The sequence below is a fragment of the Sciurus carolinensis genome, chromosome 2 (genome assembly GCF_902686445.1).
Source record: "Sciurus carolinensis chromosome 2, mSciCar1.2, whole genome shotgun sequence".
Classification (NCBI taxonomy): domain Eukaryota; kingdom Metazoa; phylum Chordata; class Mammalia; order Rodentia; family Sciuridae; genus Sciurus; species Sciurus carolinensis.
This window is the reverse complement of record NC_062214.1, coordinates 3,197,219-3,224,339: the sequence shown is the minus strand read 5'-3', so window position 1 is coordinate 3,224,339 and position 27,121 is coordinate 3,197,219. Positions and strand designations below refer to the sequence as shown.

The window sequence follows — 27,121 nt, the reverse complement described above, 5'->3', positions numbered from 1 at the left end:
AAAATGAGTGAGCAAGATATAGACTGGGAGAAACATAAAACACAGGTATACAGAATATAACCCCTAAAAATAATAAAAAAGTCCAAAAAAGAAAGATCTCATATATATGTGAAAATAGAAGGGAGATCAGGAGAGTAGAAGCAGGGAGCCAAGAGGGAGAGAGGAAGGGCCAGAGGGCAAGGGGAAGAGTTGGGGAATTAAGCTGACCAAATTATGCTATATGCTTGTATGTACATATCAATGCATTCCAATTTTATATATAACTATATTGCACCAACTAAAAATAAATAAGTAGAAGACCAATAAGGGGGAAGAAGGGAAGGAAAGGGATAGTACTCAGATTGAAATGGAAAAAACTATGTTATATGCACTTATGAATGTCAAAATGAACCCCATTATTATATATAACTTTAATGCACTAAAAAAGACAGTCCAATAAAAAATTATTATCACTGCCAAAAAGCACATGAAAAGTGTTCAACATCACTGGACATTAGGGAAATGCAAATAAAAACCAAAAGGAGAAAGCACTAAATGTTCACTGAAATATGTCTTAATATCTGAATTTGTAATGACACCAGTCTGCCAGATTACATGATTTTATCCAGCAGCATTATGCAATTCCACTTAAAAGAGTAGAGAAACTAGATGTTTGGATTTAATCAAGCAAATGGGATAGAAACATAAGAGCCTTGAAAATATCAACAAGCAAGGGGTCAGATTGATTGATCATGGGTTCTAGACTAGATAGGGAAGAGAAAAAGTATAGAAAGGAGCTGGGAGATCAGAGGGAAATGTGGAGTTAGGGAATTTGATGACTCTATGGATGTGAACATCTGAAAATATTGATTTTGTTTTCATTAGCCTATTGTGTTATCCCAACGAAGATACATTTTCTACTCCTGAAGATAAGAATCAAGAAGAGAACGATAAATGACAATGCTTCAATGTACCTTCAATGCTGTACATTTGCACTTTTTCTTCAGGCACAGTGACTGCTTCCCACTGATGATCCTTAAATGTAAAAGCAAGTTTTGACAATAAATTATAGTTTATTCCTGATTTAAAATACCTTTAAATATAATTTTTTAAATTTTATAAATGATATAATAGTATTAATTTTATAAATTCTTATTCTTAATGCCCAAAAAGAATGACTATTGCTATTTGAGGATATCCTTTTTAAAAACTTTTCCAAATCCTTTTATTCTTCCTTTGAAATATTTTGTGAAGACATAGTCATTCCTCAGTTCACACTACTAGTACCTATATCTCAAGTCTTAAATCATAATACTCTTTAATTGGTTATTCTTGAATTTGAAAGCAAAATGTGCATGAAAAAGCCTAAATAATGTGTGCTCTTCCAAGTATTTTCACTAAAAATCTGTATGAATAAAATGATACTGAATTTGCAAAGTTACAGTACAGATTATATACTAGCCCCTAAAAAAAAAAAAAATAGGACCATAAACCTTCCAGTTGTGAAGGAACTGTTGTGAATTCCAGTTGTGACTCTTGTGAGGAAAATAATTCTAATTATTTGCTCTTTAAAGAAAAATGCTTATAAATGAAGACATATAGAAATTCCTCAATCTCTTCACTAATTCTCTTCCCTTATTTGCCTTAGTTGAAACTGGTCATCCCTGAATGGCATCACTATCTTTCTAGTCTTCTTCAATTAGGGAACTAATTTTGCCATACCTCAAAACTCCAGAGACAGGGGGAACGTATTGATATTCACATCTCTCTCCAAAGTTCTACTAAAAAAACCTTGCAGTTTTGGGACACATGATGAAACAGAGCCCCTTTAAAAGCAAAAGCAACTTCCTGAGAGTTGTTTTTCTGTGTCTGGGATTTCCTCCTACTGAGAATGGAGGCTGAGGGACTTCATGCTAACCAAGGAAGACACCAGGGAAACAGGCTATAACTTGTTTCTGACTAGCACAGCCTAGCTAATCTACATATGTATGTCTCCTGCCTTTCCTCCCTCAGTACCTCCCCTCTCATAAGAGCTGCTGAGTCCCTGAAGATGGAGATTTGAGACAGAAAGGTTTCAGTGGGCCCTGGTGGAATCTCCATTCCTGGTAACAATGGCAGCCCTTACGTTCTATACCTAGTGATTATTATCATTTACCAATTGCAGAGCAACTCTTCCTCCTTATATACTAAGATACCTTGTTCACTGCTACAGTTTTTTCAAAAATATGTTATGGGAATTTAAACCAGATTTTTTTAAAGTAGAAATCATAGTATAACAAGCCCAAAATATGCTTTTACCCAGTTTTAACAGTTATCAGTATTTTGTGGCAACTTATTTCATCATCACCTCTAAATCTGTTTTATGTACTTTTCTCTTGACCTCAATTTCTTCCTCCATCTCCTGCCCCCATATCTGCCCTGCAGCATCACTTTTAAAAAAGCTCCAATCCTTAAGATAAAGTTCCTACAAAATAAAAATTTTAAAAATTCTTCCTTTAAATTCATGTTACTCTACCTACTATTATGCTCTTTCCCTTAATTTGATGTCATGGCTTCTCAACAAAGAATCCAATCTTCCAGGAATGCCTAAACTCTCATTGTTTAAGTGAAATTGCTCTTTAATGAATCACTAGTTTTTATTTTACTTAACCTTCCAGGGGTATTTCATGGTATTGATCACTTTCTCTTATAAAAATTCCTTTCCCTAGTCTTTCATAATTCTACACCCTTCTAATTTGTTTTCTTTGAGAGGATTTTTCTATCCTGTAAAAATACATGTTTTTCACAGTTCTTCCATGCAAACTCATTAAATCTTTGTCTTTTTGTCATCTATACAAAGAGAGTTTCTATAACTCTACTTATGGCTCACTGCTTGCATATGAGCTTGGGACCAATCATATTCTACTGCCTACCAGATCTATGCAAATGAATAGTCCACAGTGTCTCCAAATCAACACATTCAAAACTGAACTCCTCATCCTTGCCCTACAAAACTTAACCTCCTGTGACAGTATCTTCATCTATCTAGTTATCCAAGTTTACCAATCCTTTTATTATAAAACAACTCACTAAATTTGCTCAATTCTACCTCCCCTTCAGTTTTTCTACCATCCATCCATTCTCACTGTCACTTCCCAAAACCATGACATCATGACTCCTCACCCAGACTACTGCAAAAGCCCCCTAACTACCTCTGACCTTGGTCTTTTTAAATATATTCTCCCCACTATATTTAAACCCCTTCTCCCCATAGTGGAATCTTTTACATGAGTGCTTAGTGCATATCTAATACATAGTTAAGTTCTTAATAAATATTTAATGAATTAATGTTACCTCTTACTTGAAATCATTCATTGGCTCCACACTAACTTATTTTTCCTAACCCCCTATGCATTCTATGCACTAGCCAAACTACATATCATACAGTTCTTTCACTATTCATTTATTTGTTCTGGCAACCAACATGAGCCCTTAGGGCTATGAACAAAAAAAAAGCCAGTCCCTGATCTCAAGAATATTACGTTCTATGAAGGAAAAGTAGAAAACAAACCACAAATAAACAAAATGATTTTAAATATTAACATACTACTATTATAAAAATTCATAAGCAAGAGAATTCAAAATATATTTTGGGGAAGAATCTCCAAGCATCTTGATCAGTGTCAAAAACATAATTTAAAAATGCATTATACTTTCCCTATCATATATTATACTATAGTATGAGTGCTTATTTTTGGTCTAAATCCCATTAGACTAAGCTGAATGAAGGCAGGAATTACATTAATAAAATACTCTTCTCTCAAAATGAAATTTCGATTTCTGAAGGAAAATTCAGTTAAATACCCCTACAAATCCTAAAGGAAAAATACACTTATGAAAACTGTCACTGTCTCTTAAAAGTTGAGCTAATCACTGGAATTCCGTTTTAATTAAGCATTCTAAGAAGGCACTCTAAAATTCAAAAAAAGTAAAAGAATGTGGAAATTCTAAAAAGAATGTAACTAATGTTCGCTTATAATTTACCTGGAACAAAAAGCAGAATTCTATAAAGAAACCAAATAAAAAGACTAAAAGCCTTACTATAATATCACCCACTACTAATAGGTTAATAAATGTCAATCAAGTCTCACTCAGAATTTGGTAATCTGACCATACAATTCCAAACTGAAGTATGCCAGTGTACCGAATATGAGGTAGAATCTGTTAAGAAACAATGGTTCAAGGATTTTCTTCAGGTAAAGATCAGTAGAAAACACCCCACATGTTTAGAAGGCAAATTCACTTTCAAATGTTACCATATTAATTACTAAATATTTCAAAGAGAAGATTTTATGAATGAATAAGACTATTTATCCCCATTTATTAATATTAATTTTAACATAATGCCTCTGTATTCGAATAGCTGCCTTTTTTTTCCTGTTTTTGTTTTTATTTTTAAATAATGTGGTGCTGGGGATTGAACCCAGGGCCTCACACGAATTAAGCACACACAATGCCACTAAGTTATACTCCAAGGGCCCACAGCTGTCTCTTCTAGAGTTAATTGACTTTGTGTGAATATTCAATTCTGAATTAACATAATTTATTTCTAAAAGGTATATGTTAAAATTAGTATTAAATTTAGCATTAATTTTCGTGTTAAAATAAAACATCAGAAAAATTTTTCATTTCTAACTAGCTTGGTAGGTTACTATGTTAAAATTACAAGGGCTAACACTGAAATATATGAAATGAATAGCCATAAAACTAGAAATTCTTAAAGTAGATTCTTAAAGAACATTTAAAAATTTTTATACATACATACAAACACAGAATAACATGGGAGAAATAAAGCTTACATCATTATCTCCAGCAATGTAGAATGATAGAGTCTGGCTCCCAAGATTAAAATCAATCCAAAATTCCTCAAGCTTTTCGTCTGATGGTATTTGTAGCTAATAAAATGAACATAGGATTAGTACATACTATATTTATAAAATGACAACATAAAATTATGATCAGGTTATATTCATGGTTGTATTATCATCTTAATTGGCTTTTAGGTTCTAGAGTCCAGCAACATTATATTCCATAAAAAGGAAAGGTATTCCCTGAATTCTTTCTGAAGGAAAAAAAAAGTATAGTTTGAAGGGAAAATAAGACAAAATAGACAAATATAACACTTAAATTTATGAAGAATCAAAGGAAAGCTATTTCAACATTTTATACAGAAATTAACATGTGTCAAGAAGACACAAATATTCCAAGCACTAATAGAGGTTGAAAATATTAGACTGAATATATTTGTGAATGATAAACAATAATGGGCTTGATTAAGGAAACGAGAAAATGTGGAGAGTCACAGCTACACATATGCTGTCTCACAGAATTATTCCTGGTGTCATAGACACAATACTAAACCAGTTGTATCTGTGATCTAATTATAACTATTAATTTCTTTTATCAAATCCCATAAATTACTTCACTTTCCAACCAAAATTAATCCAATACAACGTTTTAAATTTCAAACTTACCTCATATTTATCAAGAAATGCTGACAAACAAGGAAATGTAAAGACCCTGAAATACAAAATAATTTTAAAAAATTAATAAGCCTTCACAACTTAATCTTCTCCAGTTATAGACTTTCTTACCTTATAAAACTGGTGAATTGGGTAGAGAAAAGCATATTACTTTGAGAATACTACTCAACCTACCATTTTGACAAAGTAACTATATCAAATATTTTGTGTACTATCAGATATGAGCAGAAATTCCTAATTTTGAATACACTACTAATACAATAAAGTTCTCATAGTAAAAGACAAGTGAGTAATTCTGATAGTAAAAATAGTTAACTTCTTGCGGTGCTCTTTCATGGTCAGATACTATTTTAAACACTTAAACATTATCTCATTTAATCTTCACAATAAACATGAAGTAGGTATTATTAGCATTCTTATAGCTAAGGAAACTGAAGCAGTAAGGTTAAATAATTTGTGTGTATAGGGGTGTGTGAGATATATATAAATCGTGTGTGTATGTATGTATGTGTGTGTGTGTATATACACACACACATATACACATATATGAAATAGTAAGGATTGAACTTACAATTCAGATCCAGGTAATATGACTCCTTGCATTTAACCCTTACTCAATTTTTCATTTCCTTAGTAAGTAAAGTAAATACAAACTAATTCATCCAGGACATCAATCCAGAAATAGGGCATTAGAAATATTGTTGTTCTATCATTATTAAAAAAGCATACAAATTTGTATTAATGCATTCTTTCATACTCTACCTGAGTATGAAAACATCCTACTTATGTCAATTATAAAGTAATGAGATGATGTGTTTGCTACATACTTTCTCACTAGTATGTAGATGAAGAAGATAGTTTTAAGAAATACATAAATATCTAGATTGTTATTATTCCTCAAACACTAAATATAATGTCTATGCAACTCTGAAAGACTACAAAATTTGGAGGTTCAAAATTAATAATATGAATTAAATCAGAATGCACTCTTTCCTCACAAAGTATAAAGCAAAACAAGACCAGAAGAAGATTATTTCAGATTACTGGTGTAGTAATTCACTAAATGATGTAAAATATTGTTTTAAATTAAATATCCAAGTTCACTACATACTCCATCCTAACAAATGAAGTTCTATTAATAAAGATTTAACACTAGATGCTCCCTCTTGAGCTCTATTTATCAGTAAATGGTTGAATTGAGTTTACCTTCTTTTATCTCCAAGCATGCCATTTACAAGGTTGAGAAATATCCTGCAATCCTAATTTTAAAGAGAAAAACTTTTAAAAAATCATAGTCAAACAAAAATATCTGCATATTTCTATTACGTTTATTCCACTTACTGTTTCAAATTCGGAGTCTTTAATTCCTTTAAATGCATTAGCAATAAAATCCATTGAAAACCACTGACATGCCAGTTCTTGTCTTTGTTTTTCTGTGGTCATTCGACACAAAGCTTCCACAATGCCCACCTGTAAGTCATAATCTAGGAAAAAAATTGTAAATTAATGTATGATTTGAAATTACAGAAATTAATTTACAAAACCACAAACATTTTCAAAAGTATTAAAATGAAGAAGAGAAATAAGGAAATGCTAGTATAGCTTATTCATCTTCGCTGTTTTCCTCATATGTTTTAGATATATTTTATCATGACAGTAATTAAACAGTCCAAATTAAAACAAACAAGATTACTAATAAAAGGAAAAAGTAAAATTTTAAAAAGTATTTAGAAGAAACACCTAAATATTCATATTCTGCTGTTGCACTATTATAATTAGAGTTGTAAGCTGTAAAATAATTCATACAGTAGTATACAAATCACAGAATCTTGTTTTCCTTTTGTTTAACACAATATTTATAATCAGCGCAGTATACTTTAAACCTTGCTTTACTCTCTATGTAAATCACTAAATCACTTTATCAAAATTTGCTCATAGGAAACTTGGGAAATAAAATTTAGATTCTTTTAGCAAACATACTGTTTAAATGGTTATTTATTCCAGGAATATGAGATCTTCTAATTTCACAAAATACCATTTGAGGAATTGTTTAGCACAAGTAATTCAAAACTATTGGAAAATAACTATTATTCATAAATTACCATTAGGCACAAATTACATTTATCTAACTAATCTAATGTCAAATTACTTGTGTCCCAAAAACACTTTCAAAATTTGTTTATACTAAAGTAATTTAAAATGCACAATTGTATATAGTTTATAATTGCTTCATATCTTATCACAGTATGCTAATATTTTATTAGATATATTAAATACTATTTATAAATTTGAAATTATTCCAAATCTTGAAAAGATATACTTACCTCCAGCATCTAAAATCCTTTCACCCATACTAGTCCTGTGAATTAAAAGAACAGGTTATATATTGAACTAGTTATTAATTAAATAGAAAGCCCACATGTTTGGGGGGATTCAGTAAAATTTATAACTGGCTACTATAACTGTCTTTGGCAGAAAATATATACATATATTAAAAATCTACAAAATTTGCATGTTTCAATTATTTAATGCAAGTTCATGGTTGCCTTATTGCCTTATAATTCGTTCTTTAAATTCTCGACTTGAATAACTAATAAAAGAATACAGTACAAATTATTACATGAGAGTTAACATTTCTTGGTTAGAAAGTATTTTCCTTGCATCTTGAGGCATTTTGTCAAGCATAGCATTCATTTTTTTTAAAGTCTAGAAAAGAAAAAAAAATAAATTAACTTTATATTCAGTAAAACATTAAGTATTTATATAAATAGGCACATAAACTCAGAAGTCTTTTATCTAAATCACTGTACTTTATGCAGGGAATGGAACAGGGTAAAAGAAAGAATATATAAAAAGTGAAATACAAAAGGACAAACCATAGATATTAAAAGTAGAGTATAACATGACTCCTGTACTTAAAGCATTTACACCCTTTGCAAAATGGCAATTATTCTATTATAAGGTCTATGGAAACCAAAAAATATAACCTTATAGATTATGCTCTTATGATATAGTATGTAAAAACAGACATAACTGTAGGTTATTTTTGGCATTTATATACTAATATCTTGATGGCATAATTTATTTTAGCATGGCTATCTGTATACATTAATTCATATGGTTATAAATGTTTTATATTTAGGACATATACAAGGCAATGGATTAAGTCAATATAAATATATTCCAAAAAGTTATTTCAGCTCAAAAATAAAAGAAATTTTTAATTTGATGAATTAATGTAAGATTTTCTTTACTTTGAAATTTTAGGATTAAAAGACAATTAAATGACTTTACCTCTTGCTGAATACAAATATTCACTCTTAAGTCAATAACCAGGGCACAAATTCGAGGAACAAAACTTTCTACTACTTGCTGTTTGCCTGAAAAAAAGTGTTAAATTGTTGACAAATGTTAATTTTAAATTCTTTTAAAAAGGCAGTTTTTTCTTACATGAATTAGTGGGAAGGATGTATTAGTGCAATTCTGAAGAAGGGCATCAGGAAGCATGAAACAAGCCAAGATCCAGCTTCTCATGTCGGCATGTTTTACTTTGTAGATGAAGTAAATGTAGTTCAAAAGTAGAAACTTCAATTTTGAGGTTTAATAAAAACTGGTCTCATTAATTTTCAGTCCTACTTCAAAGATTTCTTATTCTAATAAGACTATCAATGTATTCTGCCCAGACCAAGCTCTAAATAATTTGAGGTATTTTCAAGTTAATCCATTTTCAAAGGTGAAACTTTATCAATATTAAATACATGTTCAAAGAAATTTACTACACCATTTTTCATAATGTAAATTAAAAAAAAAAACTCTAAATGATGGAAAAACTACAACAGAAAATGGACAACATTCCCAAAGTAACTAGAGGGAAAAATATACTGAGATAAAAAGATATGGTAATTTATTTTCAAAAATCAAGTGTATAACTGCTGGTGCTTTAGGGTTTTTTCCTCCCCTAAAAATATAAGAATTTAGATTAGGTTGTAATGTTAACTGTAAGAAAATCAAATCAATGAAAAGGCAGTGTTAAAATCAAACAAAATTAATTTAAAACTCTTTTGCATAGAAAGTAGCAAAATAAGCTAATATCACCCTCATACCCAAACCAGGCAAAGACACATCAAGGAAAGAAAATTTTAGACCAATATCCTTGATGAATATAGATGCAAAGATCCTTAACAAAATACTGGCAAACCGTATACAAAAACATATTAAGAAAATCGTGCACTATGATCAAATGGGGTTCATCCCTGGAATGCAAGGATGGTTTAACATCCATAAATCAATAAACATAATCCATCATGTCAATAGACTTAAGGATAAGAATCATATGGTTATTTCAATTGACACAGAAAAAGCATTCAACAAAATACAACACCCCTTCACACTCAAAACACTAGAAAAAATAGGGATAGTAGGAACATATCTGAACACTGTAAAGGCTATTTATGCTAAGCCCATGGTCAACATCATTCTTAATGGAGAAAAACTGAAAGCATTCCCTTTAAAAACGGGAACAAGACAGGGATGTCCTCTTTCACCACTTCTATTCAACACTGTCCTCGAAACTCTAGCCAGAGCAATTAGGCAGACTAAAGAAATTAAAGGGATACAAATAGGAAAAGAGGAACTTAAGCTGTCACTATTTGCGGATGACATGATTCTATATTTAGAGGATCCAAAAAACTCCTCCAGAAAACTTCTAGACCTCATCAATGAATTCAGCAACATAGCAGGCTATAAAATCAACACGCATAAATCTAAAGCATTTTTATACACAAGCGATGAAACATCTGAAAGGGAAATGAGGAAAACAACTCCATTTGCAATAGTCTCAAAAAAAAATTACTTGGGAATCAATCTAACCAAAGAGGTAAAAGATCTCTACAATGAAAACTACAAAACATTGAAGAAAGAAATTGAGGAAGACCTTAGAAGATAGAAAGATCTCCCATGTTCTTGGATAGGCAGAATTAATATTGTCAAAATGGCCATACTACCAAAAGTGCTATACAGATTCAATGCAATTCCAATTAAAATCCCAATGATGTACCTTACAGAAATAGAGCAAGCAATCATGAAATTCATCTGGAAGAAAAAGAAACCCAGAATAGCTAAAGCAAACCTTAGCAGGAAGAATGAAACAGGGGGTATCACAATACCAGAACTTCAACTATACTACAAAGCAACAGTAACAAAAACGGCATGATATTGGCACCAAAATAGACAGGTAGATCAATGGTACAGAATAGAGGACACAGACACAAACCCAAATAAATACCATTTTCTCATAATAGGTGCCAAAAATATGCAAAGGAGAAAAGATAGCCTCTTCAACAAATGGTGCTGGGAAAATTGGAAATCCATATGCAACAGAATAAAATTAAACCTCTATCTCCCATCCTGCACAAAACTCAACTCAAAATGGATCATGAACCTCAGAATCAGACCAGAGACCCTGTATTTTATACAAGAAAAAGTAGGTCCAAATCTTCAACATGTCGGCTTAGGATCAGACTTCCTTAACAGGACACTCCCACGGCACAAGAAATGAAAGCAAGAATCAATAACTGGGATAGATTCAAACTAAAAAGCTTTCTCTTAGCAAAGGAAACTATCAGCAATGTGAAAAGAGAACCTACAGAGTGGGAGAAAATCTTTGCCACTCATACTTCAGATAGAGCACTAATTTCCAGAATATATAAAGAACTCAGAAAACTCTACACTAAGAATACAAATAACCCAATCAACAAATGGGCTAAGGATATGAACAGACACTTCACAGAAGAAGATCTACAAGCAATCAACAGATATATAAAAAAATGTTCAACATCTCTAGTAATAGGAGAAATGCAAATCAAAACTACCTTAAGATTCCATCTCACCCCAATTAGAATGGCAATTATCAAGAATACAAGCAACAATAGGTGTTGGCGAGGATGTGGGGAAAAAGGTACACGCATACATTGCTGTGGGGTTGCAAATTAGTGCAGCCACTCTGGAAAGCAGTGTGGAGATTCCTCCGAAAGCTTGGAATGGAACCACCATTTGACCCAGCTATCCCACTCCTTGGTCTATAGCCAAAAGACTTAAAATCAGCATACTACACAGATACAGCCACATCAATGTTCATAGCTGCTCAATTCACAATAGCCAGATTGTGGAATCAACCTAGATGTCCTTCAATTGATGAATGGATAAAGAAACTGTGGTATATATACACAATGGAATATTACTTAGCTATAAAGAACAATAAAATTATGGTATTTGCAGGCAAATGGATGGAATTGGAGAATATCATGCTAAGTGAGATAAGCCAATCTCAAGAAACCAAAGGACAAATGATCTTGCTGATAAGTGGATGATGACACATAATGGGGGGTGGGAGGGGGACAAGAATGGAGGAAGGAGGGACTGTATAGAGGGAAAAGAGGGGTGGGAGGGGTGGGGGAGAAGAAAAATAGAATGAATCAAACACCATTATCCTATGTAAATGTATGATTACACAAATGATATGCCTTTACTCCATGTACAAACAACGTGTATCCCATTTGTTTACAATAAAAATAAGTTTTAAAAAAAAGGAAGTAGCAAAAAGCTTTATTTATAAATAATTCACCAGACTCAACTGGTATCCTGGGAAAGTCTTACTCAACCAATAGAGATAAAATAACTTTGATCTGACTGCTTATCACAAGACACTTGTTAGCCACAAGTGAAAGGACATGTTCTGCATTCTCAGTTTATTATTGAAAATTTTGTTCCATTAGATCAGGGTAGGCAAATTATGTCACACCAACTAAGTTCAACCCACTGCCTTTTTTTGTATGGCTGTATTTACATATCAGCAGGTGCTCTATGGAGAATATTTGGATGTCATGTTTTATCGAAAAAATAGCGCCAAAGGTAAACTTCGTTCACTCTCATGAACTTAGTCATTGTCAGTAATTTGAATTTTTGTTAGAAATAGTAACTGAGTGTCCTACTTGCCCGCCCACCCAATGACTTAAGAGTGGCAAAGTTTTATTGTGACTCTTGATACTCAAGACCAAGACTGAACTTTTTCTGAACAAGAACTGTCTTCAACTATTACTGAATACTAAACATCTCTGATAATTAGCTTTAGTTGTAGAATTGAAAATGCTGCTTAATGAACTGAGTCCCAAATTATGAGATAAAATAGTGCTCATGATGATTCTACACTGCAGTAAAGTCATTTTGATGATTACTAAGGTTGTCAGCAAGTAATGCCAAGCTGCCTTATACATTTCCCAAACTGTTAAAAGTTACAAGAAGCAACGTCTCCATTCCCACACAAATTGACAGGGCATACATATTTTCCAAGCTGTACCTATGGGTCCATCAGTGTTTTGGACCTTGATAAGAATTCAAAGGAAATTTCCATATCTCAAAGTCCTTTCTAATGGGTGCAATTCAGGAGCTTCCCAATAGCCTTCAATTGAAAGTGATTATCTATAATGCAATGACATTTTAAAAGGCAAATATTTAAAAAAATAACCTAACAATTCTATTAATGCCTTGCAAATGATGAACATGTTCAACTGAAATCATGCTCATGAACTTATGTGTTTGCCATTATCTGCTTGAAAAGATATTTTCTAATTTGACATTCATAAATTTCACAAAGATAAACATTAGTAAATGAATATATGTAATCAATTTTGAAAATAGGGAACACTAACTTTAAAACACCAAGTGAAATGTTACCCCCTCAAAGAAAGAATGCTATCCTCCTTCTTAGGAGAGACCTAAATTACAAAGAAATACTCAATTATTATATTCTCAGTTATATCAATAAAACATATGCAGAAACTTTTCTTTGTTACTATGTAAGTACCTATATAATATTCTCATTTTTTACTCTTTGCCTACAACATCCAAAATTTTATTATCTGGTTCTGTTAAAAAATGTTTTTTGATCCCTTATAATGAGTTTATAATATTAGGACATATTACAGGAATTGCAAAATTATACTAAAGCTCTAACAGTAAATCATTGTTACAGCAGAAATATTTATTTTACCTTCATCATTGATGTCATGTATGACCTAAAAAAAAGTGAATGATATTTAATGTATAATTTTCTATCTTCTATTATAAATCATTACAAATGGTATTAAAATGACAATTTATGTTTTAATTCCCAGCACAATTAAATTTTATAACTGAACCACTGAATCAGATTAGCCAGTATAAATGCTTTATGCAATGTAAACAGACTAATTTAACCAAATCACTAACCAATCTGTTAGTGACTCTTGAAAAGAGAAATAAATTGTTTTCTAAGTAAGCACATGCTTTATAACATCAGTTAATCAGTGTGATTTTTACCATCAAAAGATCAAATAAGTCTTCAATCATATTTATAACAGCTTCATCTTTTGAATTTCCTCGACTTAGAATAATCTCTCTGGATTTTTCAAACCAGGCAACCATGTAAAAAAAAAAAAGGAATTGTACATATTAGTTCCTTTGAATTCCATTTTAATAAGTTTGAAAATGTATTTATACTTTTATAAACAGTAAGCCTAGGCAAAAAGAGACATTAAAAATAAAAATTTCAGTATCGTATCAAAATAAGTTTATGCTTTTAAACATCTTCCTTGTTTTTGTTTTTTGGTTAACTCACTATAAGTTAGGAATGGATGAAGCTAATCTAAGGCCAGGTAGAAGATCTTTATTTTCCCCTTCAAATTCCTCATGCAGTTACATTTGTTAGAATAGATGAAAAAAGTTATCATTGCAACTCGGATTATTTTGGTATCATTATTATATGAAAAGTTCACTATTTTACCTTAATTAATTCAGATACTTGAGTACATACTACATTCTAGGAACTGTCCTAGGTGCTGGTTATATGGCAATGGATATATAAAGACAAAAAAATCAATATCCTAAATATTGGCAGAGGAGACAATCAACAATATAAAAACAAAAATGAAGTTAGTGATTAAGAAGAGTTAAATAGAAAATAAAGGCTGCAGGGAGACCACAGACCTTAAATTCACATGATTATCAAGGAATTTTCCTACAGTTTCCTTGGGATCTTTACTTTTGTAGCTCATATATATATATACATTTTTTGAATATTAATTCTTTCTGAGACATACAGTTTGCATACAAATACTTTCTCTTACCCTGTGATAATATTTATTTTATTCTCAAAATTTACAGAAAGCTCTCAAATTTATTTTTCAACAGTTTGGATCATTCTTATTTTAATAAAAAGTACATCTTTTATATTTCCCTCACAAGCAAATTTTATATAATCTATACTTATCTTTTGAACTAATCCTTGTTTTATCATTGTTTGAAACCCAGCTTGTCCCAATATGCTGATATTTTTGCCACATCTTCCAATAGAAACCAAAATGGTAGAGGTAGTTTGGATATTCTTTTTATCAAGTTCCTAAATGAAAAGTATACATTAAAACTTTTATAAAGACAAAAGAGTATAGACTAGGAATTGTGCCAGGAGCCTTATACTTATATTTATAATCCTCACAAATGCTGAATGATAATCATTATCATTATCTATATTGGAAAGGATTAAAGTGTTGTTCAAAAAAGCAATTTGGCCATAACCACTCAGCCAGTGAATGATAAATTCAGGGCAAAAATTAAGATCTACATAAACTCAAGAAATGTTTAGACTGTGATAAAATGAATCTGTTACCTCAGATATCTGTTATCTCACATTCTAAAAAGTTCTATGTATTTAATGAATTTGAGAAATTCTATTCCATCTGTAGGATTTATAACAAATCTCAGGTAAGTGGGGAGATTGTTTTGTCCAGTATGAAAATATCTTAGATATACTAAATTCAATTTGAAGTTTTAGATAAATATTTTTTTGGTTTGCTTTATTTTTGAAAGCACCAAGCACTATGTCACATTAAAAACACGCTGATCAGGGCTGGGGTTGTAGCTCAGGGGTAGAGTATTTGCCTAGCAGGTGTGAGGCACTGGGTTCAATTCTCAGCACTGCATATAAATAAATAAAAGTCAATTGACTACTAAAAAAAGATAAACCATGCTCATCAGTTTATAAAAAATCAAGTTGTTTAAACTAAAAATAGGTAAACAGGGGTTTTCTCTCCCAAGATTATGTAATATTTAATAATGGTAAGAGTTCATTGTATTGAAACTCCTCAAATGAAAAATAAATGTGCAAATGGTAAAATAAACATTTATTTATATAATTGTAAGCAATCTTTCCCAAGACTCTTCATTCATTTTTTTCCTAATGAAGTACTTCCTAGAAAATAAAAATCTAATAATTTTAACAACCATTCAGCAAAAAGGATATTTACCCTGCACATAAGGTCATCCAACTTGTGGAAAAACTGTTTACTGCATTTAATCTTCACATCTTCACATATATCAATTTGTAAAAGTGTTTTTAAAGGTTTGAAATCATTTTTTCTTAAAGCATCATCGATGCACTTTTCCAACTGCTAGAGAAATACAGTTAATGGCACATATATTAAATCAAAACCAAAAACATGCCCTTATGCATTCTAGTAATTTGAGAATTGTTTTCACACAAAAACTTTCAAACAAGTTCATAATAATTCAATTTTTTAAAAACCTATCCACTATTAAATCTGAAGTAATTGAAAGATTAAGTTTATTTGATAACAAAAATCTAAATAGAAAAAATATTTCACTAATATGGACAAATTAATATCTTTTATTGTTAAAGTCTTCATTATGTTAGACACAATGAAAACTTGATGAAAAAAGTAAAATCAACTTTTTAATAATACTTTAATATAATGGATAAAAACCCAGCATATCTGACTACCAAGTTCTTAGTGGGATTTAAATAGTAAAGAAAACCTTGTAAAAAAAGGCAAAAACACCTTTTAAAAACTATTCCAATCAATATAATTTAAACCAGTACTCTATGCAATACTTATAACCTTTACAAAACCTGCCTTCCCTGCTATTTAGTACAACTTCAGTAATAAGGAGTTTTCACACTTCATTCCGACCACTAAGCAGACTTGATGTTGAATCATATACAATTTAAATAGACATATTAAAACTTACTCTTTATCCTACAAGTTTAAAAAGTTGATATGAAAATATCCAGGCATACTACTATGACTTAAATCAGTGCATAAGTAAAAGGTATATGTATAAGAATCATTTTTAATACTTCATATTCTTAATATAACTTTTGAAAACATAAAATGAAAGAAAGGACATGTTTATGTAAATTGATCTACTCTTAACCATTTCATAAAAACACGGAAGCTTAGTTATTGGCTAAAGATTATAGTACTGAAGCTGGGTGCAGTGGCTTGCATGCCCATAATCCCAGTGGCCTGGGAGGCTGAGGCAGGAGGATTTGAAGTTCAAGACCAGTCTTGATAACTTGATGAGGCCCTGTCTCAAAATGGGGAAAAAAAGGGGACTGAGTGCCCCAAGGTTGTTCAATTCCTATTGCCCGGAAAGGGAGAAGGAAAGGGAGAGGGAAAGGAAGAGGGAGAGAGGAGTGGGGGGAGGGAGAGAGAGAGATAGATATTGAGATTATAGCACTGAATGCATGTAATTGCATGAAAAATGATTTTAGGAATTAAAAGACTTCCTTCTGGTCTCCAGGACTACATACCTGAAGATCTGGTCGTATTGGCATTTTTTACTTTGTTTAAAAACAGCAGGACAAAGCAAACACCTATAAAAGAAAACATTTTCTGTGTCTTATAATGTTTCTTGTGTTTATAGTTTAATAATCTTAACATGCAAAAATGAACATTGCTATTTAAACCAAAGGCAATAAATATAGTTTAAGTTCCTCAGTAAATATTTTTCATACGTATTTATCAAATTACATATCTAGTCAAAGATATTTCTAGAGGAAAGTTTAAAGATCACTTACTCAAGTCCTTTTTAAAACTAGATTATTTAATGTCAAAAAATCCTGCCAAAAGGTCAGGAAGATAGTTAATAAAAGAAACCTAGATCTCCCTCACCAGTGATTCCTACTATATTGTTCTTTCTTGGGATTGAGAAGAAAAATACTCTTGTATTAATATCTCAATGAAATTTGGGCTAGTAATAAATTATTCAGGAAGGGAAGAATAATAAAAATACATTATCAAAGAACAAGACTGATTAGAACATACAAATATACAAGGAAGAGTGAAGAAAAGGTAACTTAAATACATTTTATATGTGAAAAAGAATGTTCAGAAAAAAGAGAACCACAGTTTGTGGCTAAATGCACAAACGAAGGAGATGATATCACTTTCCCAAAGTAATATGGATCCCTTAAGACATGGGATGCACATACAAATAAATGACTACCACAAATTAATACGTTTAAGGGAAGCAACCCCCAGGTTCTAAAGTGAGATTCAATGGTCCTGAAAACAGGACAAAAAATAGATGATGCTACTTCAAACAATCGTGTTTAGTGGGTTTCTGACAAGGGGAAAGACAAAGGTTATTTATTTTTCCTCCCATGAGCACCCATGGGATTAACAATGTTGGCAATGGAGAAGAAAATAGATTATTGCAGTAGTCAAAACCCGATATGACATTTCATTTTGTAGAATGTGTGGAAGTATTTTTGTCTTTTACAGTAAAAGAAACTTAAGGTTAATATGTGTCAATGGTGTGTCTGAGAGTGTTATTAATGTATAACAACTTTCATTGATTATGCTCTTTTTACCACACTATTTTAATAATTATGGAAAAATTTTAAAATCTGATATATTGGTGTCTGTGTACGTAGGAAGACCATCTCAGCATGCTCTATACAATAAACATTTCTTATCTAGAAAATAACGTAAGCATATTTTCCCTTCAAAAGGGAATAGAAACAGGAAATAGCAGAGTTGTGTGAAGCACCACTTAATCATCTCAACAAAAGTATCTAACATCTCCAAATACCATCTGGAGGTTAGCACAGAAGGGAAAAGAAATAATAGCACCATTTTTTAGAAATCATGACTAGAATAATTTTAATATAACCTGTATTGTGAAGAGCTTTGTCAGAACATCAGGAATCCCAACACAGAGAGGCAATTAGTTAAACCACGAGGACTATAGAACTATGTATCCATAAAACAAGAGTAATTAGTCACAGTTTACTTTCTTGTGGACACACCAGTAGAGAAATTTAGTGCTATGAAAGACACATAAGACATGGAAAAGGCATGGTTATAAAAATAAAAAAAAAAACTCTTACACTTTTAAATGGAATTTAAGATTAACTAAAGAGGGAAACTCTGATTCCTAGGGAAACATTTGCTTCATTTGCATAAGAAACTGGTTATAGTGATATTTTAGAGGCACTGTTATGAGTGGCAAAATTTCAAAATCATTTAGATAGAAGACCAAAATGGTAGGGAAAGTGAGGAATGAATGAATTATAATATATGATAATCATTGTGTGAACAGTTAAACAAAATCAACCAGAAGGATATCTTCCATAAAACAATTTTAAATGACTTAAAAATGTTGCCAAATGATGTATACAGGGAAAAGCCATTTGTGTGAAAAATAATGTTGTATTCATGATTATATCTATATATATGCATACACAAACTTGCTTCATAGATAGAAAATATGAAAAATACAGAAAGAACTCAAATCTGGAGGTAAGAAATAACTAGAAGTACAGGATTAATGAAGAATCACAGGAGAAGTAATGGGAGATAGAGAACACTAGCTCCCACTGCCACTATTACAGAGACCTGAAAGCTTAGGAGTAGCTCTTTTCCTTGATAGACGCAGATCAGGTTGAAGAAATAATACAAAGTATTATAAAGAAATGATAAAATATATATAAGAAAAAGTTGAAAAGTCAAAGAGAGATGCAGATATTCCAATGCTATGCAGCAGGAGTTCTAGAAATTAACAAATACAGAAAATTAGCAAGGGAGAGACAACCGAGTAATAGCCAAGAACTTTAAAAAAAAAAAAATATTCACAAACTGAAAATGTCTATTGAGTCCCAAGAAGATAAACAAAAAGAACATCTAGATAAACTATGATGACATTTATGAATAAGAATAAATGAGAAAATATCCTAAGTTACCAGAGCAAACAAACAGACAAAAGCATACAAAACAATCAACACAATACTTGGCTCTCTGATCATAATGAAATAAATTAGAAATCAGATCCAAAGGTAGCTTCAAAGTTATATATTTGAAAACTAAAATATGTGTATTTCAATAGTACATCGAATATAAAAAGATAGAAATTACAAAAATATTTTAGTGAATAAGCAAATGTCTTCATATGAAAACCTATAGGAAAAGCAATATAGACTTTTTGATGAATTTATTAAAAAGTGAGAAACAACTGAACTATTGAAAAGAAAAAAGACTCACAGAACCACCAGATATAATTAGACACTTTAAAATAACTGTGATTGCCTATGTAAAGATTATAAAGCAAGATTGAGACTTTTAGCAGAGGACTGGAAACTGGGGAAAGAAATAAGGTCACAAAAATTTGTAAAAAGAACAAATTATTCTAAAAATAGAAAGTCTATTAATGAAATTAAGAATAGATGGATTTGTTTAATAGCAAATTAGTCACTCATGAAGTGAAAATTAGTGAAATAAAAACTATCTTATAAGAAATATTCAGAATAAAGTGCAAAGAGATACAAAATATAAGAATGGGAAGTGGGGCAAGAATATAAAAGATACATTATAAAGCCATTATATATAACCATATGCCCAAAAAAAGAGATATAGAATAAGGCACAAGCCCCATTGAAAGGTAGCAGTTTTCTGAATCAACAGAACATATCAAACTACAGATTCAAAAAACTCTATGAACCCTGGTAGATAAAAGAAAAACTACACCCAGACACACCATAGAAAGCTACTAAAAAGTCAAAGGCAGAAATAATAAAACAGCTAGAAGGTAAGGAAAAAAAAAAACCAAACAACAAAAAACACAACTCTGCAAATTAGAATTCTATAGCCAGCAAAAAATACACATCAAAATGATAAAAAATACATTTAAGAGAAAAAATAAGAAAACAACTTATACAATGTTACCAGCGGACTCTCTAAATAAGATACTAACATTTCAGAAGGAAAATGGTCCCATATAGAAGACTGAAGAGTAAAAAATTTCCTAAATATATATTAAGCATAAAAATAATTTTCAGTGTTAAATATGTATAAACATCATATGTGGCTGTTATGGTAGAAATGATCTTAAAGCATTCCACATTAATACTTAACACATGCTGATAAAAGAATATCATTTTTAAGGTTAAGTACTAAATGAACAGTGAAAAAATATATCAGTATTAAAGTAGGGCAGGGGAGGGTAATGTTTTTATTTTAATAAATACAAAAGAACAGGATGGAGGGAAGGAATAAGAGTAAGATTCCAACCCAGAACAGGTGGGACAAAAGGAAGCACAAAGTAAGGTAGTACAATCGAAGTTAGTATCAGTAATTACATTAATATATACAAGTAAACAGGTTAAGAATATGTCATCCTAAAATATGCTGTTCTCCCATACTATTTTGAATTAAAGTCACTTCAAAAAAAAAAAAAGTCTCATCCTGCCAGCCTCCATTCTGTTTTTTAAAAGCAGAAGATGAAATTCCCATATTAAACATGCCCTTCATATCAAAAATAAAGTAACATTCTTTCCTTCAAGTACGGGAAGGTGAAGCCAAGAAAAATCTGTACAAACAAATCTTGTTAAACTAACACCTAATCACTTCTTTACCCAATTAAGTACATTAGTCCAAGCTTCTTCTGCCTTGTCATATTCTATGACTTACTATTCTGTTTGACTCTTAACTGCTTCTTTGGGTTTTCATGTTCTTATGAGGGCTCCTGTGCCATGTACAACTTGCATAAAATAAATATGTGGTTTTCTCTCATTAATTTGTCTTAGGTCAATTTAATTCTCAGGCTTATCTGGGGTGGGGGTTGGGGATCTAAGAGAGAGGAAGTTTTGTCTACTCTATAACTTCAGTTTAAAATGAGATTGTCAGATAGGTTTATACTTTAAAAAAATAAAAAATTGCTTTTAAGATACACACATCTTAGATAAAAATACGAAAGTGTAAATAAAAATGTATATAACATTATAAACTAACTAAAAGAAAGCTAGTAAAAACTATATTAATATAGGATTTACCAAAAGTCAATGTGGCATTAGCCAAGACAGATGGAACACAATGAATAAACCAGGTATACATATAATGACTTTTGATTTATGATGAGACAAAGGAGTAAGAACAGTTTATCCAATTAATTGTACCATTTCAACTGAATGTTCATAAGCAATACAATCAGCTCACTAATGTTTAGCAGGTACTTTATACCATATACAAACATGCCTAAGTGGATAGAAAATTAAAACGTGAAAGGTAAAATAAGCTATTAGAAAATAATATATTAGAACAACTTCATAACTTCACAAGCAAGGATTTATTATTATAAAAAGCGCTAAAAATTCAGGAGAAAACTATGTTGGGTAAGCTTACAATTAAAAATTCTTGTTCAAAATACATTATTAAGAAACTGACAAAGCAAGCCACGGAAGTCACTGTGGCTGCATTTTTACAGCCAACAAAGGTCTTTTCTCTTTAGATGAAGAATTCTCATGTCAGCTTTAAAAAGATAATTTAATAAAAATGGACAAGAAACTCTAATTGGCTTACATATACATGTTATTTTATTATTAAAATGCAAAAGATACACAGGGTATTGTCAATCTTTTAAATTTTTGCCATCCTAAATGGTTATGTAATGTTTTCTCAATGTGGTTTTATATTTGTATTTCCCTGATGATGAACTACTTTGAGGAGCTTCTGACACGTTTATTTGTATCCAGATATCTTCTTTCATGGACTTCTATCCCCCTCTTATTTTAATTGGAATTTTTGTGCTCTTACTGCATTTTAAGAGTTCCTCATACATCCTAGACATAAGTCTTTTTTCAAATATATGATTTGCAAAATTTTCTTCCAATACATGGTCTTTGTATTCACTTAATAATGTCTTGTTAAGAGTAAAAGTTTTTAATAATAATGCAGTTCAATTTATCAATTTGTTCTTTCTGACTCATGCTTTCCATGCATAGCTAATTAATCCATGCCTAACCCAAGGTCATGAAGGTTTTATCCATCTGTTTCCCTTACTATTTTAGGTTTTCCATTCAGGCCTATGCTCTGTTTATTTGTATATGTAACGTAAGGTATGAATAAATAAACGTAAGGTATGCTTTTTTTCCCTTACTAAATTGATATCCAGCTATTTTGGTATCATCCTTTCTCCACTAAACTGTATTTTCATCTCTACCCAAAGTCAATGTCCACATATGTGTGGGTCTATTTCTGCAGTTTCTATTCTTATATGTAACATTTCCCTATTATCCTTTTAATTTCTTCATAATCAGATGTAGATGTTGCCTCTTATTCCAGACATTTAGTATTTTTCTTCTTTCTCTGATAACTTTACTTTATTCACCTTCTAAACAAGTAATTTTGAACAATTTTTAGAACTTTACTATAATAGGCATTTAGTGCAAAAATTTTCTCTTGAGTACTGCTTTAGTGGTATTCAACAAATTTGATAGATTGTGCTTCTCACTTTCATTTTGTTCAAATGACTATTAGATTTCCCTTTTGATTTCTTTCTTTGATCCATGAATTATTTAGAAGCATGACAGTTTCCAAATATTTAGGGATTTTCTATAATTTTGGGGATATTGACCTCTACATTCATTCATAGTCACAGAACACTCTGCATGACTTGCATCATTTTAATTCTTTTCAGAGTTATTTCATGATCCTGAACATGGATTATTTTGGTAAATGTTACATGTATACTTGAAAATAATGAATATTCTGCTATTGGGTAGAATGTTCTAAAATGGTTAATTAAGTCAAGTCAAATGACTGAACCATTCAAAGCTTCTACAGTTTCACCAGTTTTACTTGTTCTATCAATAATTTAGGAATATTGACCTTTTCAGTTATAATTGTAGATTTATAAATTTTACATTTGCTTTTTTGAACTATGACTTGAATTACACTGTGTATTTGACCTTGATAGCACATCTCTATATAGACTAGTTATATTTTAAAATCTAAATATACACATATGATTACTGGCTGCATATTAGAAAGCACAGTCTATGGACCAAGACTGTTTCTTGTTTTTATCTTGACTACTAACCTGGCCTAGTTTTCTGGCTCTCAAAATTCCATGAGTGACTCAACATTCAATAATTGTGCTTAAAAACAAGAAACCCAAACAAAATATATATACCGTATTACAGAGAAATTCAAATGCATTAAAAACAAAAACAAAATTAGAAGAAAATCTAGAAGAATGTGTAATCTACTAGTGTGAGACCTTGAGACAGAAAAAGTAAAACTACAAAAGCAAAGGTAGACATTATAACAATGTCAAGACAACAGATTAAAGGGAAAATATGAGAAAAGCAGTTAAAACTAGTTCAAAGATTCTGATCTGATGAGGGCCAAATTCAAATAAGAGTACTAACCTTTTTCTGTTGTCTATTATTCACTTGTGTTAATATTCAAAACTGTTACTATATCATTTGATTATCAGCTAGTGCAAATATATACTTAAAAATGTTAACTGAACAAAAGGGACTTATTTGGTCACCAGAACGTATTTAATGCCATAGCCCCTGAGTTTCAACCTACAAAATATGTCTATGATGCTGACCAGCTATGTACTTGTTAATACAGTACCCTGGTAATAAGGTTTTAATTGACATCTCTGATTCCTAAATATTTTAAATACATGTAATGTTTCTTTTTCAAAGAGAGCATTGGTATTCTCTTCTCCCAAACACACATGGGGAACACACCAAATGCTGTTTCTTTTTTTTTTAAAGGAAAAACTATAACTGTGTTCGTTTCAATTTAAAGTAAACACAACAATATTGCCTATTTTAAAACATTACTAGTTTGTCAAAACTTCACAGAACTGTGGAATAAATAACTGAATTTATGTTGATTTGAAATCATCTTCTCTATACTTCCAGTATCAAAGGATTAAACTTCAGAAGCAACAAAAGCAGCTTCCATTCAGGAATCTGCTGGGGGAGTCTCCAGTGAAGATAAGTGTGAGTTGAGGGAGGAACCTTCCCTAGGAGGGAGGTTTTACAAACCTCAGAAATTCCACAAGAGGTAGCAGCTATTAGCTTCTGCAATACAGCAAAGAAAATGTTTGCTCACAGGCATCTGTAGACCCTATATTACTATATTAATTTCCAAGAGCTATCTTAACAAAACACAAATAACTGAATGACTTAGAACACCAGGAATTTATTATCTCAGTAATGGAGAATAGACGTCTGAAAAAAAAGGCCAAGATGGGCATAGGACCATATTCCCTGTGATGGTACTCAGGGAAGGACCTTTCATACCTCTTCCAGCTTCTGGTAGCCAACTTGTCTCAGCTGTAGCAGCAAAGCGCCACCCTCTGACTCCTTTTGTCACACAGTGCTCTCCCTTTTTCCTCTTCAAAGTATCTTCTTTCTATGCCTTTTTGTGTCCAAATTTCCCCTTTTTCTAAGGACACCAGTCATACTGGTTTACGGCCCACTCTAATGACTTTATCTTAACTTAGTTGAATGCAAAGACCCTATTTCCAAATAAGGAAATTAAATATTGGAAATTAGGACTTTTATTTTACTTATATTTTACTGGGGGGAAACAATTCAATCTGTAATAGTCACTAAGGCCCACACTTAATTTCATACTAAAGTGCCAGAAATATGGGATTCAAAGCATAAATAAAAGTTGAGATTTTGAATATACTAGATTAGAAAGAAAAACACCTTATATAAAATCTGGTAACTAGGGTAGCCCTTCTCCACCACACACATGATGGCATTGCCACCAGAGAGTAACATATGCATAGACGCTTTCCTTAAATGTGATGCCAAATTTCTCCAATTCAGTTAAATAAGTCAGATTCTTGATAACTGATAGAGATAAGTTGGTCTTCTGGAGAGTCTAAGATCATCATTTCTGGCTGCTCTCTTCCCTCAACCCCATACTACTGAGAGTCTTTTGAATCAATCTTTGGCAATACTAAATAATAATGAAAATATATCCTCCTCCCCGAAATAACTGCATCAGGGCCAACAGTTCAAACATGATTCCCAAAAGGGGGAAATGGCCTTATCAAGGAGGGAACAAAACTGTCTAGACAAATCTCTGAAATAGTTAAGTAAACAAAAAGTTGGGGAATGTTAGAGGGGAACACCTTTCCCCTACTCCTAGTTCCTGTGAGAAAAGATTGGCCTCATTCTCATACCACCTCTGAGGGGCTGTGATTATTTATTCGGTTGGTAAATTTGGGAAGGATAACAAACCAGACTCCACTCAGCCCCACACTTCTTTTACATGGGAACTCTTCAGTTTCACATTGAATTCAGTTTTGTTCTTTCAGGAAATTTTGAACTTGTGAGAAACTCAGCACCTTGCTTTGTCCTCCCTTTTCTCTAGAGTAAGCCTCCTTTATCTTCTGGGGTATAAGGTGGGGAATATAGGTCAGGAAAGATCTATCTCAACTAAACTGCTGCGTTTCAGGTAGTAAATTTCTTAATTCTGGAGCTTAGTATTAGCAAATTCATTATGCCTACAACCTAAACTCAAAATTTCCAAACTAGCCAAAAAGGTCTAATGAAAGTTAAGTTTCTGCCACTTTTAAAGTTAAAAAATTTTTCCCCCTCATTGAAACCCAGAAAAAAAAAAAAGAGTGCTGCTATTTGAGAATTTCAATAAGGCTCAGCATAAATATCCAAATATCAGCAATAGTAAGACAATATAAAACTAAAATGAACAAGTTAACAAGAAGCAAGATATGTAAGATGTTAATATATTAAGGACCTCAATAAAGGATATAAATACATGGAATTATTTCTATTCATTAGTGTGAGGACTTAACATTATAGATCTATTAATTCTTCCCTAAAATGAATATCTGAATTTCAAATTTCAAAGTAATTCCAACAAAAACAATAAAAGGATATTTTCACAACTTGGTTCTTAAAATATTTATATGGAGAAATAATGCTGTTCTAATGACTCAGAAAAATATAAGAATCACCTTATTTGAGTAAAACACATTACAAAGTCATAGTCCCTATAAACAGCGAAGTATTATGTATGTGAAATAGAAAAATTGATAATAAAACAAAAGAGGATTCAAATGCATACCCAATTACATATTGGAAGATCACATATAAGCAAGCCAGTTTTGCACATGACAAAGAAAAAAAGGAAATTAGATACAACATGGTATTGAGAAAACTGACTCACTGTGTGGAAAAAACAGAACTGCATATCCTCTATTCACAAAAATAAACTCTAGATGAATTAACTATTAAAATGTAAAACCTAAATGTTTAAAAACTACTGAGATAAAACTTAGGAGAATAGTTCAATTACTTTGCAATAGGGAATAATTGAAGATATCAAAATCACAAAGCATAGATTTGAACGTTTTGTACATATTTTTATAAGACAGGCAGCATATTATGAAAAAAGTTGCAATGGAATGACAGTTTAAGGATTAACATCAAAATAATTACAAAGAATTGACAA

General features: G+C 31.3%; 1 protein-coding gene across 1 annotated transcript in view; it reads right to left on the bottom strand.

Annotated features, from left to right (window-relative positions):
• Sycp2 (synaptonemal complex protein 2) overlaps positions 1-17,183 on the bottom strand; it is a 73,353-nt gene extending 56,170 nt beyond the window's left edge. Inside the window, 13 exon segments of the mRNA XM_047540362.1 lie at positions 954-1,014; positions 4,818-4,913; positions 5,493-5,538; positions 6,708-6,760; positions 6,843-6,985; positions 7,826-7,860; positions 8,122-8,207; positions 8,796-8,881; positions 13,549-13,573; positions 13,857-13,961; positions 14,806-14,934; positions 15,839-15,982; positions 17,146-17,183. Of these exon segments, the coding sequence (XP_047396318.1) occupies positions 954-1,014; positions 4,818-4,913; positions 5,493-5,538; positions 6,708-6,760; positions 6,843-6,985; positions 7,826-7,860; positions 8,122-8,207; positions 8,796-8,881; positions 13,549-13,573; positions 13,857-13,961; positions 14,806-14,934; positions 15,839-15,982; positions 17,146-17,169 (1,033 nt within the window). The 5' untranslated portion in view covers positions 17,170-17,183.
• Positions 17,184-27,121: the final 9,938 nt, after the last annotated feature.